Source organism: Carettochelys insculpta, chromosome 3, assembly GCF_033958435.1.
Source record: "Carettochelys insculpta isolate YL-2023 chromosome 3, ASM3395843v1, whole genome shotgun sequence".
NCBI classification, from domain to species: domain Eukaryota; kingdom Metazoa; phylum Chordata; order Testudines; family Carettochelyidae; genus Carettochelys; species Carettochelys insculpta.
The window spans coordinates 212,086,566-212,104,591 of NC_134139.1; the positions used below are offsets into that span (position 1 = coordinate 212,086,566).

The window sequence follows — 18,026 nt, forward strand, 5'->3', positions numbered from 1 at the left end:
TGCAGTACTGCAGTTGTTCTGAGGCTCTGACCCCGCCTCCTAACATCAGCTTGCATTCACTTGCATTGGAATGCACATGAGCAATCACTCAAAGAAGAAAAGTTACTTACTTCCATAACTGGTATTCTTCGAGATGTGTTGCTCATGTTCATTCCAAAAGCCACCCACCTTTCCCCACTGTCAGAGTAACTGGCAAGAAGGAACTGAGTAGGGAGATGATTGGGTGATGCATATATTGGCTGCCATAACAGTGCCACTTCAGGGGGCGCTGCACTATACTGGTGGCTACTGGCCAGGGGAAGAAGACTTCTGGAAACTGGGCATGCACATGTGTGCACACCTGGGTTGGAATGGACATGAGTAACACATCTCAAAGAACAACTGTCTTTTACTCATTCTTGTAATTGTTCTTCGAGATGTATTGCTCATATCTATTCGATGCTCACCCTTCTTCCCCACTGTTGGAGTAGTTGGCGGAAAGGAACTGAGGGGCCATTGGGTTGGCAAGGTCATACATAGAACTCCACACTGGCATTGCTCCAGAGGGCCCTGCAGCTGACCTGACATGTAGAAGCTAAGCTAAAACTTTTCAAGCGTTGTGCACACGGTGTGTGCACACACCTAACTTGAATATATATGAGCAACACATATCAAAGAACAATAGTTGTAAAGGTGAATAACTGTTATTTACACAACACTCAGTCAACCTATGGAACTGTTTGCTGAAGGATGCTATGTAGGCCAATACAGTAGCAGGGTTCAAAAAAGTCTAGATAAATTTGTGGAGGATAGGTGTGTCAATGGCTCTATTTGTCAGAAACTGAGAATGAGTGACAGGGAATGGATCACTTAATGATTACGTGTTCATTCCCTCTGGTGCAATTGGCATTGTCCACTGTCAGAAGGCAGGGCACTGGGTTAGATGGACCTTTGGAGTAACTCATTATGGCCATTCTTGTGTAGGAATATCTAACGTAGAAGAATTCATGTACCTTGAGGGGAGAGTGAACACCATTTGGTATGACTTTCCAGAGTGACTTCTTAGGTTGTTACACGCCACTATAGATTCCTATTTTGGTTTACATTAATGTATCAAGCGTGTTAATAGAGTAGAAGGGAGAGATGTAGCTTTCATAGTAGAGATGAAAGATGTAATTTGGCTGCTATGTTTTATGCAAAGTTTTGATTAGGACTCCAGCACAGTAGTAGTAGTAGGCATCCTTCAGTCTGCATAGACTATGGATCGCGCCCTTTATAGTTTCAATTGAGGACTTCATTTACGGCATCTACTGTGACTGTGAAGACCCACACGAGAGTGACAGTCCTTGCTGCATCTCTTGCAGATGTGGTGGGTGTCTGGCAAGTCCTTATTGTGCTTTCTGTGTGCTCGCTTCTCCTCTGCTAGCTGTCTGATCCTCACCTCGCCCTTCTGAAGGCTCTTGTGTAACCCCTGCCTCCATCTGCTGCGGTCATCTGCTAGTTCTTCCCAGTTGTCCAGCTCGATGTCTACCTCTCTGAGGTCTCTCTTGCAGACATCTTTGTAGCACAACTGGGGGCGTCCGGGTGGTCTTTTGCCAGAGGCCAGCTCACCATACAGGATGTCTTTTGGAATCCTTCCATCATTCATCCTGTGGACGTGGCCAAACCAGCGGAGTCGACGCTGCCTGAGGAGGGTGTGCATGGTTGGGATTTCAGCTTGCTTGATGACGGCGGTGTTGGTCACTCTGTCCTTCCATAATATTCCAAGGATGTGCCTGAGGCAGCGCAAGTGGAAGACATTCAGCCTCTTTTCCTGGCGGGCATAGAGGGTCCAAGTCTCGCTGCGATAAAGGAGGGTGCTGAGGATGCAGGCTCTGTAGACTTGCATTTTGGTGTGAGTGTACAGCTTGTTGTTGTTCCACACTCTCTTGCTGAGTCTGGACAGAGTTGTGGCCGCTTTTCCCATCTTTCTATTTAGCTCAGTGTCCAACGACAGGGTGTCAGTGATGGTGGACCCGAGGTAAACGAACTTGTGAACGACCTCTAATGTATAGTTGTCAGTGCTGATTGATGGGGATTCAGCAACATCTTGACCTAATACGTTTGTCTTCTTTAGGCTGATGGTAAGCCCAAAGTCCTTGCACGCTTTGGAGAACTGATCCAGCAGTTTTTGAAGCTGGTCTTCTGTGTGAGACACTACAGCAGCATCGTCTGCGAACAGCATGTCTCTGATGAGGACTTCCTGCACCTTAGACTTAGCTTTCAGACTTGCAAGATTAAACAGTTTCCCATCAGATCTTGTGTGCAGCAAGATGCCCTCTGTTGAAGATCCAAAGGCATGCTTCAGGAGGAGTGCGAAGAAGATCCCGAACAAAGTTGGAGCAAGCACGCATCCTTGTTTGATGCCTCTCCTGATTCTGAAAGCATCCAATAATGCGCCGTCATATTGGATGGTTCCTCTCATGTCTTCATGGAACGACTGGATCATCTTGAGTAACCGTGGCGGACAGCCTATCTTGTGGAGCAGTTTGAACAGACCATCCCTGCTGACCAAGTCAAAGGCCTTGGTCAGGTCGATGAAGGCTATGTAGAGTGGCTTCCTTTGCTCCTTGCACTTCTCCTGCAGCTGCCTTAGAGAGAAGACCATGTCAATGGTAGACCTCTCTGCGTGGAATCCGCGCTGCGATTCGGGGTACACCCTCTCAGCAATCTTCCGGAGTCTGCCAAGGATGACGCGAGCGAACAGTTTATCAGTGGTGCTTAGGAGGGAGATTCCACGGTAGTTGTTGCAGTCGCTTCTGTCTCCTTTGTTCTTATACAAGGTTATAATGTTAGCGTCGCGCATATCCTTTGGAACCTCACCCTCTTTCCAGCACAGGCACAGTAGCTCATGTAGGGGTTCCAGGAGTGTGTCTGCGGCACACTTGATTACCTCTGGTGGTATACCATCCTGGCCAGGGGCCTTTCCTGCTGCAATGCTGTCGATGGCTCTCTTCAGTTCGTCCACAGTCAGTTCCTGATCCAGTTCATCCATTACTGGTAGGAGCTCGACAGCATCGAGGGCTCCGTCAACCGCAACATTCTCGCGTGAGTACAGCTCGGAGTAGTGCTCAACCCAGCGCTCCATCTGTTTGGCTTTGTCAGCGATGACTTCACCAGATTTGGATTTCAGAGGTGCCGTCTTGTTCTGGGTGGGTCCAAATGCCTTCTTCATACCCTCGTACGTTCCTCTGAGATTACCAAAGTCAGCACAGGTCTGGATGCTGCTGCATAGCTGGAGCCAGTGGTTGTTGGCACAGCGCCTGGCTGTCTGCTGTACTGTTCTTCTGGCCGCTCTAAATGCTTGCTGGGTACTCTGGCTCGGTGAGCATTTGTACTCCAGGAGTGCAGCGCGCTTCTTTTCAATGACTGGAATCATCTCATTGGAGTTAGCTTCGAACCAGTCGTTCGTGTTTCTAGCTCTTCTTCCAAACACCGAAAAGGTCGTGTTGTAAACTGTATCCCTCAGATGTTGCCATTTGGATGTCACATCGGTGCCCCCAGAGCTGCTGTGCAGATTTTCCTGGAGGGTCTCTCTGAACTTTTCAGCTTTCTCCGAGTTTGCCGTCTTTCTGGCGTCAATGCGGGGCCTTCCAGCAGGTTTACAGCGGTACAGCTTCTTGGGTCTCAGCTTGAGCTTGGAGCAAACTAGCGAGTGATCTGTATCACAGTCAGCACTATGATAGCTGCGTGTCAGAAGGACGTTTTTGAGGTTATTATGACTAGTGATGACCACGTCTAGTTGATGCCAGTGCTTCGAGCGTGGGTGTCTCCACGACACTCTGTGCTGTGGCTTCATTCGGAAGAATGTGTTTGTGATGCACAGATTGTGCTACGTGCACAGTTCAGGGAGACGCTGTCCATTATCATTCATTTTTCCCACACCGAACTGTCCTAAGCAGGAAGGCCTTGAGGCCCAATCAGCTCCAACTCTTGCATTGAAGTCACCCAAGATGTAAATTGTTCACGAGCAGGTATTTGCGCTACAGCAGCACTAAGCACGTCATAGAACTTGTCTTTTACTTCTGGTGTGGCGTACAGGGTTGGAGCATAAGCGCTGATCAGGTGGACGGGACCGGCGCAAGTTTGGAGCGTGATCCGAAGAAGTGTTTCTGATCCATCCATGACTCATTTCACCATTTGTAGAAGGGTGTTTCTGACAGCAAAGCCAACACCATGCTCTCTGGGTTCTTCTTGGGCTTTACCCTGCCAGAAAAAGGTGTAGTCCTTTTCCTTTAGAGATCCTGAATCTGCGAGTCGCGTCTCTTGCAGTGCAGCAATATCAACTCGGAGCCTTTTCAGTTCCTCGTTGATGACAGCGGTCTTTTGGGTGTCACTGATGGCCTGAAGATCTTTAGTCAAGCCGGTCAGCACGGTCCGCACATTCCAGCAAGCAAGCTTAAATTGTTGATGTTTCTCATTTCTTGTTGATTTTCTTATTGGTTTGCCTGGTGCCCAGATTTCAGTCACTTGTCAGGTTCAGGAACCTTAAGCCTCACGCATCCAGCAAGGCAGGTGAACTGTGGTGGTACAGTACCCTATTGGCTGGGGCTGCCCAGCTTGAGGCGGGAGGGTGACTGTCCAGTGAGATGTGAGGATCTCTCCCACCGTCGAAGGCAACCCCTGGCGCTCGTTCTCTACGCCAGTCGAGCAAGAGCTTATAACCGGTAACTGTTGCCTCCCGTGTTGATGCAACGCTGTTCAGCGATGCCAGAGTACATCTCCGGGCGCGAGCCCGGGCACTTATTATGGAGACTCTGGGCTGCCCAGACACCAAAGCCCCCCCCTCGGCTTTACTGCTATAGTCCAAAGGAGAGGATAACCTGTACGTCTGGTACCAGCTCAGCTGCAGCAGTTGCTGGGACAGTGCCAGAAGTTGACACCGAACCGCCTTCGGACTCCACTCCAGATTTTCTGTCAGGGTTTACTCCCTTAGCCTTGCTCCTTCCCAGGATAACCCACAAGGCAGTGGGGTGTGGAGAATGTGGTTAAGGATCCCACTACTTCATACCTCTCTGTCACCACAAGTCACCATAGCTCCCTGTGGAGCAATGACCTCATATCCCCGGGACCCTCCTCCTCACCTTTTGCCCCCCCCCCCAGCTACCATCACCATAGGACCCTCCTCAACCCACTACCCCCATCTGCTCCCATGTCCGCCCTCCTCACTGCACTGGCCCCTCTCCCCCCAGCTGCTCTCAGTACCCCCAGGTCCACCTTCCCCCATGGCTCTTCAGGCTCTTCTCTTCAGAGACTCCTTTTCCTGATAGTGCTGCCTTGCAGGGCACAGGTGGAACACCATACCTGAAAAGGACTAACATGGGCCTCCTCCCTCGGCGAACTCCCAGAGGCAAACTCCCTTCTTCAAGTGTCCCCGTGGGTGCTCCACATTACGTGTCGGGCTCGCCCGGCGCCGCAGATCGGATCTTCCAAGCAGTTTCTGCTGGACTGCGCATGCGCCGGTGCGTGCCACTCCCTTGCGCACTCCTGGCCACGTGCGCGATCCGGTCCCCGCCAGTTCCTCTTAACCGCCGTCGGCTGCAGATGGAATCCGACTAGGCTACGGCGAAGTTAGTGTATTCAATGGTTTTTAGCTGTTTTCTTTAAAGTTTTCAAGTTCTTAGTCTATTGTTAAGTTAGCCAGTTGTTATTTAAAAAAAAAACAAACAAGAAACAACAAGCAGGACGGATTTCAGTCCAGTCCTAGTAACAAGCGGAGCACCAGAGGCCAGGAGCCTAGGGCCATTAGTCCTCCTGCTGTGGCAGGCTATCCGAGAGGGGGAAAACAGCACAGAGAAGGTGCTAAGTACCCCATTAACAAATAAAAGACTCACCAACAATGTCCTCTTCAGGATTCAAGAAATGTGAGTCTTGCTGAGAGGCAATGCCAGCGTCTGATGGGCACAGTCACTGTATAAGATGCCTTGGGGAGTCCCATGTCACGCAGAAATGCTCCTTCTGTGCAAAATTAACAGCCAGAGCAAGGAAGGACAAGGAGATGCGGCTTAAAATGCTGCTATTTGACAAGGCCCTCCAGCCAGACGTGCCGGAGCGGCCGCAGCAGGAGGGACCCTCCAGGGCCCATAAAATGAAAGCTGCCTCCCTCACCCCATCAGTGCGAAAACGGAGGAAAGTCTCCCCAGCCTGATCCCTGCCGGCAGCAACAGCGAGCGGGATGGGAGGAGCACACAGCCCCCAGCCGCAGCAAGAGCTGATCGGCGGCGGCACGGAGAGCCACGTGGAGGCGGCTCAGCCTCCGATGATCAAACAGCCGCCCCACACTGCAGGCAGGGCGGTGGCTAAACAAGTGCCGGTACCGGCGGCACCGCAGGCAGCGGCACTGACCCCCGGGGAACCAGTGGTGCAGAGCGCACAGGCACGCAGCCTGCAGGCACCGGAGGACACTCCCCGCGCAGCACCACCTAAGAGCGTGCCGAGCACGGCGCGGACGGGGCCGAGATCCCCTGCACGTCAGGGGGCGGAGCCACCCCCTCAAGGGAGGGGGAAGGCTGCACACAAAACAAGGCACCGCAGCTCCTCTCCAGACAGGGCTGCAGAGTTGCTTTCTCTCAGCCCTCCGCTCATGCTGTGGACTCCAACTGGAAGGCAGGGGTCCCCCCTAGCCTACCGGGAGCCCCGTCTCCATTTTTACAACCAGCCTCGCCCTGGCTGGGACCACCTTCACCCTTTTTGGGGTTTGAGCCACTGGAGTACTATCACAAATCGCTCTCTCCAGTGTCCCATGTCTCTCGACGATCTCGCTCCCCCAGACGCGGGGGTACGCACCAAGGGAGTGGTCCAGGTCACCTTCCCAAGAACAGTGCCCATGCTGCCATGGTCGCCCCTATCACGCGGGGCATAGACACCACCAGCCTTCTACCAGGGAAAGATCCCCACAGACAGTGCCGTATCCCCGAGGGCAATCGCGAACGGGGACAGAGACTCAAGTATCTCAGGGGGAACTGGTTATGGAACCCTGAGATTTTCCCTTGCAAGCTTCCAGCGAGCGGATGTACCATCGCCAACAGGAACCGGAAGGGTCCAGAGAGGCGTATCCTAGTGGTTCCTCGCTCTCCTCCCCGGACGAGGCTACGACCCCGGGGGACGTCCATCCTGCGGACGATCTCAAACAGTTTCAAGAGCTGTTTAAAAGGGTGGCCTTCACGCAAGGCATCCAGACAGCAGAGGTGCAAGAGAAACACCATAAGCTCCTCAAAAATCTGAGACCTCCGGCCTCCTCCAAAATAGCAATACCGCTTGACGAAGCAATCTTGGAGTCCGCCACTACGATATGACAGACCCCTGCGACTATTCCGCCTGTCCAGAAGAGAGCGGACAAGAAATACTTCGTGCCGGCGAAGGGCATGGAGTTCCTGTTCAGCCACCCACAACCAAATTCCTTGGTGGTAGAGTCATGGCAACAAAGATCAAAGACATCTCAATTCAAGACAGGGGGAACAGACAAAGATGCCAAGAAGCTAGAGCTGTTCGGCAGAAAGGTCTACTCCTCCTCCACACTACTGTTGCGAATGGCAAATTACGCAGTGCATCTAGCGAACCACAATTTCGACAATTACACTAGGTTAACCTCCCTCATGGACTCGCTTCCAGAGGACAAGAATCCATTGCTCAAGGCCATCGTGCAAGAAGGCTACGCGGCCTCGAGGATGGGAGTTCAGATCGCCCTGGATGTTGCGGACACAGCAGCATGCTCCACATCTACGGCAGTGGTGATGCGAAGGGAGTCCTGGCTCCAGACTTCGGGTATACCGAGGGATCTGCAGGCAAAGTTCGTCGATCTTCCCTTCGACACGCAGAAGCTGTTTGCTGAATCAACTAACCTGGTCCTTCATTCCAGTAAAGATTCAAGAGCCACAGTTAGGACCCTGGGGATTTACACCCCTCCATACAGAAAGAAACGGTACTACCCTCAACAAAGATGGTACCAGTACCAGCCACAGCGTCCCCAGTACCACAGGGGTTACGAGCAAGGGCGACATCAACAGCACCAGCAGTACAGAACTCCCAGGCGACGTTCCCAACAGAGCCGTGCGTCCTCGGGGCAGGGCCAAAGGCCACAAGTTTGACACACAGATCCAGGGCTGCGCCAGCACTACCATCGCACAAGGTCATCCGAAGCTGTTGTTCCACCATCGCCTCCGATCATTCTACGACCAGTGGCAAAGGATCACCACAGACAAATGGGTGCTGGAGATCATAGCCACGGGGTACCCTATCCCCTTCCAGTCGCTCCCACTGCCACGACCTCCACCCAGGCCCCACCTCCAGGAGGCCTCCCACGTAGCGAGGCTCAAGCAGGAGGTAGACCATCTCATGCTCATGGGGCAGTGGAAAGAGTGCCGGAGCAACTGCAAGGGAGAGGGTTCTACTCGAGGTACTTCCTCACAGAGAAAAAGACAGGAGGCTGGAGGCCCATCTTAGATCTTTGAGGCCTCAACCGGTACCTGCGCAAGCAACGCTTTCGGATGATCACAATTGCCTCCATCCTTACGGCACTGGACGATGGAGATTGGTTCGCAGCCCTCGACTTACAAGACGCGTATTTTCACATAACTATCCATCCGGCTCACCGGCGATTCCTCCGGTTCATGGTAAGCAAAGAACATTTTCAATACAAGGTCCTACCGTTTGGCCTCTCCTCGGCCCCCAGAGTCTTCACCAAGACCTTGGCAGTGGTGTCAGCCTACCTGCACAGACAGGGGGTATTTATATTCCCGTATCTGGACGACTGCCTACTCAAAGGGGCCTCGAAGGAAGAGGTACTACGCATAATACGCGTCACAGCAGGCACATTCTCTTCGCTCGACCTGGTTATCAATCTGGCAAAATCAAAGATAGACCCCACACAGGACATAGAGTTCATAGGGGCACGCATAAATTCTATTACAGTGAGAGTGTATCTACCAGAGACACGCTTTCGGGCCATCGGCTCCCTCATGCAAGTCATCACCTTCAGCCCTATGGTGCTGGTTCTGACGTGCTTACAGCTGCTGGGCCACATGGCAGCAGCGATGTTTGTAGTACAGAACGCCAGGTTACACATGCGCAGCATGCAGTACTGGGTGGCGCGCGTATAGAAACCAGCAGCACACACGGTTCACAGGGTGGTGTCGCCCACGACAGAGGTGCGCAAATCCCTGCAATGGTGGGTAAACCCCAAGACCATGCTAACAGGGGTACCCTTCCACCAACCACAAATATCGGTTTTTCTTACTACAGATGCCTCCCTCATAGGGTGGGGAGCACACATGGGCGAAGAGGTGAGGCAAGGACTGGGGTCCTCCATGGAACAGTCACTGCACATAAATATACTGGAGCTCAGAGCAGTGTTCAACGCCTGCAGACACTTTCAAGACCATATACTAGGCAAAGTAGTCGGGATCAGTACGGACAATACCTCCACCATGTTTTATATAAATCGGCAAGGAGGAGCTCGGTCCCGTGCCTTATGTGCGGAAGCAGTCCAGTTGTGGAACTGGTGCATCGCCAACAATATAACCTTGGAAGCCTCGTAATTACCAGGCGCTCACAATGTGAAGGCAGACCAGCTGAGCAGGCGTTTTGCACTCACGCACGAGTGGCAGATCCGTCCCGATCTGCTACGACCGATTTTTCATGCATGGGGCTTTCCCCAGATAGACCTGTTTGCCACTCAACACAACAAGAAGTTCCCACGATTCTGCTCCAGGGCAGGAGTGGGACGGGGGTCCCTGGGGGACGCATTCGCGATCTTGTGGAGGGGCCCCCTGCTTTATGCTTTTCCTCCCACAGTACTGATGCACAAAGTCTTGCAGAAAGCCAGGAGGGAAGGAGCCCGAATGATCCTGATAGTCCCAACGTGGGATCAACAGCAATGGTTCCCCCTACTCCTGCGCATGTCGGACCGTCCACCGATGCCTCTTCCGGTGGCGCTGGATCTGCTCACGCAAGCCCAGGGTCCATAGTGCATCCGCACCCCCAAGGCCTGCGACTACAAGTGTTGTTAATCCATGGCTCAGCTCCCTAGAGAGCACATGTACGGAGGAGGTGCAACAAGTCCTAGAAAGTAACAGGAGGACTTCCACCAGGAAGACCTAGAAGCAGAAATGGACTCGCTTCACGGCATGGTGTTCTACCAAACAGCTAGCCTCCCTTTCGGTGCCTATGCCTGTAATATTAGAGTATTTACTGGACCTCAAGAGAGGAGGACTCTCACTATCCTCGTTAAAGGTCCACCTTGCCGCCATTTCGGCTTACAGACACGAAGAGGAAGGGCACACGGTGTTCGCCCATCCCATGGTTACCAGGTTCCTCAAAGTGTTGGTAAACCTATACCCCCTCGGAAACAGCTTCCACCTTCATGGAACTTGGACCTGGTGCTTAATGCGCTAACGGGACCACCGTTCGAGCCTTTAGCCACGGTTTCCCTCCGCCTCCTTACGATAAAGACGACCTTCCTTCTCGCAATCACGTCAGCTTGCAGGGTGAGCGAGCTTGCGGCAGTTATGGCAAAGCCACCCTGCACAGTATTTTCCAAGGACGCGGTAACCATACGGCTGCATCCAGCCTTTGTTCCTAAAGTTTCTTCTGAGTTTTATATTAACGAACGTATTGTTTTACCCTCGTTTTATCCAAAGCCTCATAACTCTAACAAAGAGGCACGCCTACACCTCCTGGATGTGAGGTTGGCGCTAGCCTTCTATACAGACAGGACCAAGTCCTTCCGGAAAACGGATAGACTCCTAGTCTCTCTCGCTCCCAAATCAAAAGGAGAAGGTCTCTCTTCGCAGAGAATCTCAAAGCACATCGTATCCTGCATAAAAATGTGCTACGAACTCAAAAAGACTCCTTTACTGGCCACGCCCAAGGCTCATTCCACTAGGGCGGTGGCGGCATCAACAGCCTTTTTCAAGGGTGTTGCGCTAAAAGACATTTGCAGAGCGGTGACCTGGTCATCCTATGGCACCTTGGCCAAGCACTACGCCCTTCACAGGGTATTCCAAGAGGATACCCAGCTCTCGACAGCGGTCCTCTCGGGGACAAGCTGTACATGATCCGATTACCCACCTTCTATCTTGGGTTACTGCTGGATAGTCACCTAATGTGGAGCACCCACGGGGACACTCGAAGAAGAAAGAAAGGTTACTCACTGTAGTAATGGTGATTCTTCGAGATGTGTCCCCGTGGATGCTCCACTACCTGCCCATCCTCCCCACTTCGGATCTCTGTTTAGTGTTTTGCATGAGCATCCGAGGCGGTTGGTCAAGGAACTGGCGGGGACCGGATCGCGCACGTGGCCAGGAGCGCGCAAGGGAGCGGCGCGCACCAGCGCATGCACGGTCCGGCAGAAACTGCTTGGAAGATCCGATCTGCGGCGCCGGGCGAGCCCGACACCTAATGTGGAGCGCCCACGGGGACGCATCTCGAAGAACCACCGTTACTACGGTGAGTAACCTTTCTTTCCCTGTTAGCTGCTGCCCGTGTTCGCTGCTCCAGTGCAGTAGATTACCCTTTTTCTAGGCTATCCCTTGCCATCCTGAACTTTTCTGTTACACTCTTTTACTAGTTGCTTACATGTTACTTATAGTCTACATTTGTTTTCCCTCAATTATGCTATTAACCCTTCCATGTCTTTGTCTGCCACTCTGTGACCTCTAAGGATGAGTGAACTGACTGAGATAAAATATAAAGTTGTGTGAACCTCCAGATAATATGAGGTTTACCTTTCACTATGTACAACTTTGAATGATAGCTAAACTCATCTTTATAATCCTTACTCCTACCCCTACATTTCTGTCTATGGTGCAGGAACATTTTTTACAGAGAATAATTTGTAACCACCAGATCATATTTCTGCAGTATGCCCCATGTTAACTAGTGCTGTCACACTCCAGCCAGCATAGAATGTTGATCACTTGAGCATTTTTGACTGAGGAACTTACTGTACACGTTCTCCAAAGACTGTACTAGCTTTCTGTTTGTTTCAAGTTGCTACATTAGGTGTTGATAGTGTTTTGAAGTCCTGTGGTCCAAATTCTGTTTTCAGTGACTCGAGTAACTCACTGAAGTCAGTGCACTCCACTGAAACAAATCTAATTTAGCTCTACATGCTTTGAGTCCTAGCTATTCACAAGACACCTTTCTCAGTGCACTAGTGGAAGTCCCTCAGCTCTGGAATTCACTTCCCTCGTCTGGTACAACAAATTCGTTTGTAAGGTCTGTTTATTGGCTCATGACTTTACCCAAAGTTTGAATATTCCTCTTTTTTAGAGCAGGAATATTGTTTTACTTTGTGTTTCCATAGACCTTGTGATGGGTGTTACGTTAACCACACTAAAACGTTTCCTTGCGTAGGCGAAAGCTGAGAGCAAGCAGCAGAAAGAGCATCTGGAACGTCTGAGGAAAGACATGGGTTCTGTGGACATGGAGAGCAGCTCACTTACTGGTAATGAAAGGACTTTGCATGGTGTAGTAATTTAACCTCATAAGAGTCTGTGTTCAGTTTGCCTGGAAAAGTCTCTGGAGCTTTTCTGTCTGCCTCAAAATCATGAAAGATCTTAGTCCCAGTGAAGTGCCCAGACCATAGCCATGCGGGGACAGAGAAGGGCCTCATCTTCTAGGACCATGGTGTCCAACACGCTAGCCAATTGCCACATGTGGCTATTTGGCTGGATGAGTGTGGCTAATTGGCTTGAAGAATAAATGTATTTTCAGAATAATGTGGCTCATTTACCTCTGAACTGGTTGGCCACCACAGTTCTTTGATTTAGCCCTAACAGAAGGTTAAACAAAGATGATACCCTGTTTCCTAGCTGATGCGGGAGTGGGTACACTAGAAATAGATTATGTAATAAAACTTTCTAGGGAGGGTGACATAAGTTACATTTGCATTAATTCAACAATATGGCCATGGCTACATTACCTCTACGTTTCAGAAGGGGCATATAAATTATGGCTATTCAAAAAATGCAAATTAGATGCCGATATGACTATTCAGTGCCTCATTTGCATAATGGCAGCCACCCAGCCTGTCAAAAGTGCTGATTTCGAAATAAAAATAGCTGTCTAGCCGGGGCACCCTTTTGAAAGAACCCCGGCTACATAACTATTTTTATTTTGAAATCAGCACTTTCGGCAGGCTGGGTGGCTGCCATTTTGCAAATGAGGTGCTGAATAGTCATATCGACACCTCATTTGCATTTTTGAATGGCCATAATTTACACACCCCTTCTGAAAGGGAGGGTAGTGTAGCCACAGCCTATAAGTGGGGCTGTAATCTGAAGTTTTACAGGGAACCTGCTGCTTTGTATAGCATCTCATTCTAGATCATGTATTTATGTCTGCGGGAGCTTTGGGGTGTAGTCTGTACTTACAGAGTTAAGTACCTGTAGCTGTGGTTGCTGTGTGCAGATGCTTATATTGGGAAATAATAGTGAATATTAGACCTTAAAGCTTCTATTTCTCAGGTGCTTCTGACACGTCTTCATTGGGCCCTTCTGACTTGATCATGACACGAGGAACTTTGGATGAGGAAGATGAAGAGAGAGAGAGTGATACTGATGATATTGACCATCAAGGTAAGGGAAAGCAAGATTGCTTGTGGCTTGGAATTATGCAACACTTCCACTGAGGAAGGAAATGAAAGGTCAAGTTCATGGCTGTTATGGTGAGAGTGCAAACTGATTAAGAGTTGAAAGGCAAATGAGGTAGGAAGCCAAAGATCAGTTGACTCATCACTTTAGACATTGGAGACACTGAGAGTGAGGATGGGAAATGGTGAAGAAAGGAAGAGCAAGAGCTCAGAATCCTAAATCAAACAGGAAGGTGAATGGATCAGAGTCAGAGAGAAGCAGCTACATGTGATGTGGAACAGGAAAGGGGAGTGAGACGAGTTTATTCTTTAAAGGAATGGGGTGAAGGAGGAGAGGCTGGAAGTGACAAGAGCAGGAGAGAAACTTGTGCCCACCATTACTGTCAGCTCAGGCAACTTCACCTCTGTTTCCCCTCCGTGGTCCAGCAAGGACACCTGACTGTCAGGCTTCCAGCTCTTCAGCAGTGCCTTTCTTGAGCATTCTTTTACCGTTCAGGTATTTCCATGTAGAAGGCACAGTAAGGACCTGCCAGACACCCATTACACATGCAACAAATGCAGCAAGGACTGTCGCTCTCATGTGGGCCTTCACAGTCGACGCTGCAAACGATGATCCCAAATGGAACTACAAAGGGCGCACTACATAGTCTACGTAGACTGAAGGATGCTACTACTACTATTTCCATGTTGCATGATTTCCTGCCTTAGTTATATGAGACACTGCCAAAGCACAATTGTATGCTTTCTCTTAATATGTAAATGAGCGTAGCAGTCCATAATGATAGCATGGTCCATTTTATTCTCACCATAAAAGCAGTACAAAGGCAAGCAGGTAAGTGGCTGTCTACAGTGTGTGGGTGTTTGTGTTTGGGGGTTCTGGGCTTGTGTTTGTCTGTTTGTTTGGAGTTTGGAGTGCTGAGCTGTCTGTTTGAAAGGCCGTGTGCTCAGGCTGGCAGTTGGAAGCTGTGAGCCTTGATTACGTTTGAAATCTAAAAACTCTGTGCTGATTGTCTGAGCTGTAGCCAGAGGGAGGGGCTATTAGGAAGGCCAGAGCCTTTTAAACCCTGCTGGCAAGCAACCAGGGCACTTGCAAACAGGGCGACTGCTAACAGGAGGGAGTTTTGAGAGGGGAGTTTAGAGGGAGCTAGTTACTTCTAATGTCCTTAAATCTTTTATAACATCCCCACCTGAAACATTTACTTAAAAACCCCATACAGAAATAAATTAAATCAGAGGAGGAAATGGAGGCAGAAGACCAGCAGCAGAGCAGGGGCTATCCTGTTTATTGCGTCGAGTGTAATGTGTGTGATTACCTACCCTGTGGGCGGGTTGCGTACGTGTGCACTCGATGCAAGGAGCTCCTGGCCATCAGAGACCGAGTGCGGGCTTTGGAGACCAGGGTGGCTGAACTGGAGGAGCTAAGGCAGGCAAAGAGTTATGTTGATGAGGCTTTCCAGGACATAGTAGGGCTGTTCCACCTCCAATCTGACAGCCCCGATGCTGTTAAGGAGGATGAAAGGCTCAGGGAAGGAGAGCAGTCAATGGGGGCAGATGGAAACCATCCCATAGTTGGGACCCTCCTTCCAGAGGGTGCTACGGTATCCTCTTGCACCGAGGATACCTCTCCGGGGGAGGGCATGCCAGTTGTTAGGAAGAGGCAGGTGTTAGTAGTGGTTTGATCACTAGAAATGTAGATAGTTGTATTTGTGATGACTGGGAGAACCATATGGTGACTTGCCTGCCTGATGCGAAGGTTGCGGATCTTTCGAGGCATCTAGACAGACTTCTATGCAGTGGTGGGGAGGAGCCGGTGGTCGTGGTACATGTAGGTACCAATGACGTAGAGAAGGTTAGGAGAGATGTCCTGGAGGTCAAATTTAGGTTGCTAGGAAGGAGACTGAAATCCAGGACCTCTGTGGTGGCATTCTCAGAAATGCTTCCAGTAGCACACGCAGGGCCACGTAGGCAGGCAGAACTTCAGAGTCTCAATGTGTGGATGAGACGATGGTGTAGGGAAGAAGGGTTTAGATTTATTAGGAACTGGGGACACTTTTGGAGTAGGGGGAGCCTATACAGGAAGGATGGGCTCCACCTAAACCAAGGTGGATCCAGATTGCTGGCATTAAACATTAAAAAGGTTGTAGAGTAGTGCTTAGACTAAGAGATGGGGGAAAGCCAATTGGTGTGGAGAAGCACGTGGATCGGATGGAGACTTCTCTTAGGTGAGACTCCATTGACAGAGATTCTCTAGAATTCAGTCAGAAAGAGAAGATGGGAGATGATAAAGTATGGGCCAGATCAGATGAAAAACAATCACATGTAAAAGAATACAATACATCAGGGAAGGGCAGGCACATGAATAGTGGTAGTTTTTTAAAGTGCTTTTACACAAGTGCTAGAAGTCTTTCTAATAAGATGGGTGAATTAGAGTACCTCATATCAAAGCAAGAGACTGACATAATAGGCATCACGGAAACCTGGTGGAATAAGGACAATCACTGGGACATGATCATACCGGGATATAAAATATATCGGAAGGACAGAATGGGTCGCGCGGGTGGCGGAGTGGTACGTATGTGAAAGATAATATAGAATCAAAAGAAATAAAAATCCTAAGTGAATGAAAATGTTCCATAGAATCGCTATGGATAGCAATTCCTTCCTCTGATGGGAATATAGCACTAGGGATGTATTATCGACCACCTGACCAGGACAGTGATAGTGGTGCTGAAATGCTAAGGGAGACTAGAGAGGCTATCAAAATAAAAAACTCAGTAATAAGAGGGGATTTCGGTTATCCCCATATTGACTGGGTACATGTCACCTCACGACGGGATTCAGAGAGAAAACTTCTTGATGCCTTAAATGACTGCTTCTTGGAGCAGCTGGTACAGAAATCCACAAGGGGAGAGGCAATTCTTGATTTAGTACTGAGTGGAACACAGGATCAGGTCCAAGAGGTAACTATTACAGGACTGCTTGGAAATAGTGACCATAACATAATAACATTTAATATTCCTGTGTTGGGAAGAACACCGCAACAGTCCAACACTCTGGTATTTAATTTCAAAAAGGGGAATTACACAAAAATGAGGAGGTTAGTTAAACAGAAATTGAAAGGTAGAGTAACTAGAGTAAAATCCCTGCAAGCTGCATGGAAACTTTTCAAAGACACCATATTAGAGGCCCAACTTAAATGTATACCCCAAATTAAAAAACACAGTAAGAGACCTAAAAAAGAGCCACCATGGCTTAACAACCAGGTAAAAGAGACAGTGAGAGATAAAAGGCATCTTTTAAAAAGTGGAAGTCAAATCCTAGTGACAAAAATACAAAGGAACATAAACACTGCCAAATTAAATGTGAAAATGTAATAAGAAAAGCCAAAAAAGATTAGCCATAAATTCAAAAAACAATAGTAAAATGTTTAAGTACATTAGAAGCAGGAAGCCTGCTGAAAAAGTAGTGGGGCCCCTGGACGATAGAGACATAAAAGGAGCAATCAAGGAAGATAATGCCATTGTGGAAAAACTAAATTATTTCTTTGGTTCAGTCTTCACGGCTGAGGATGTTAGAGAGATTCCCAAATCTGAGCCATCCTTTATAGGTGACAAATATGAGGAACTGTCCCAGATTGAAGTGTCTTTAGAGGAGGTTTTGGAACTAATTGGTAAGCTAAACAGTTACAAGTCTCCAGGACCGGATGGTATTCACCCAAGGGTTCTGAAAAAACTCAAATGTGAAATTGCAGAACTATCAGTGGTGGTTTGTAACCTATCCTTTAAATCAGCCTCGGTACCCAGTGATTGGAAGACAGCTAATATAACACCAATATTTAAAAAGGGCTGTAAAGGAGACCGTAGCTAGCAATTACAGACCGATAAGTCTAACGTCAGTACCAGGCAAATTAAGAGAAACAATAGTAGAGAGCAAAATTGTCAGACATGTAGAAGAACATGATTCGTTGAGCAAAAGCCAACATGGTTTCTGTAAAGGGAAGTCGTGTCTTACTAATCTATTAGAGTTCTTTGAAGGGGTTAACAAGCATGCGGACGGGGGGATCCAGTAGACATAGTATACTTAGATTTCCAGAAAGCCTTTGACACAGTCCCTCACTAAAGGCTCTTGTGTAAATTAGTTGGTCATGGGATAGGAGGAAAGATCCTTTCATGAACTGGGAACTGGTTAAAAGACAGGAAACAAAGGGTAGGAATAAATGGTAAATTTTCACAATGGAAGAAGGGACCAATCTTGTTCAACTTATTCATCAATGGTTTAGAGAAATGGGTAAGTAGTGAGGTGGCAAAGTTTGCAGATGACACCAAACTGTTCAGGGTAGTCAAAACCAAAGCGGACTGTGAAGAACTTCAAAAAGATCTCAGCAAACGGAGTGATTGGGCAGCAAAATGGCAAATGA

General features: G+C 49.2%; 1 protein-coding gene across 1 annotated transcript in view; it reads left to right on the top strand.

Annotated features, from left to right (window-relative positions):
- GPN1 (GPN-loop GTPase 1) overlaps positions 1-18,026 on the top strand; it is a 116,498-nt gene that overhangs the window by 66,938 nt on the left and 31,534 nt on the right. Inside the window, exons 12-13 of the mRNA XM_074989100.1 lie at positions 12,373-12,463; positions 13,485-13,595. Of these exons, the coding sequence (XP_074845201.1) occupies positions 12,373-12,463; positions 13,485-13,595 (202 nt within the window). The remainder of the gene's footprint in view (positions 1-12,372; positions 12,464-13,484; positions 13,596-18,026) is intronic.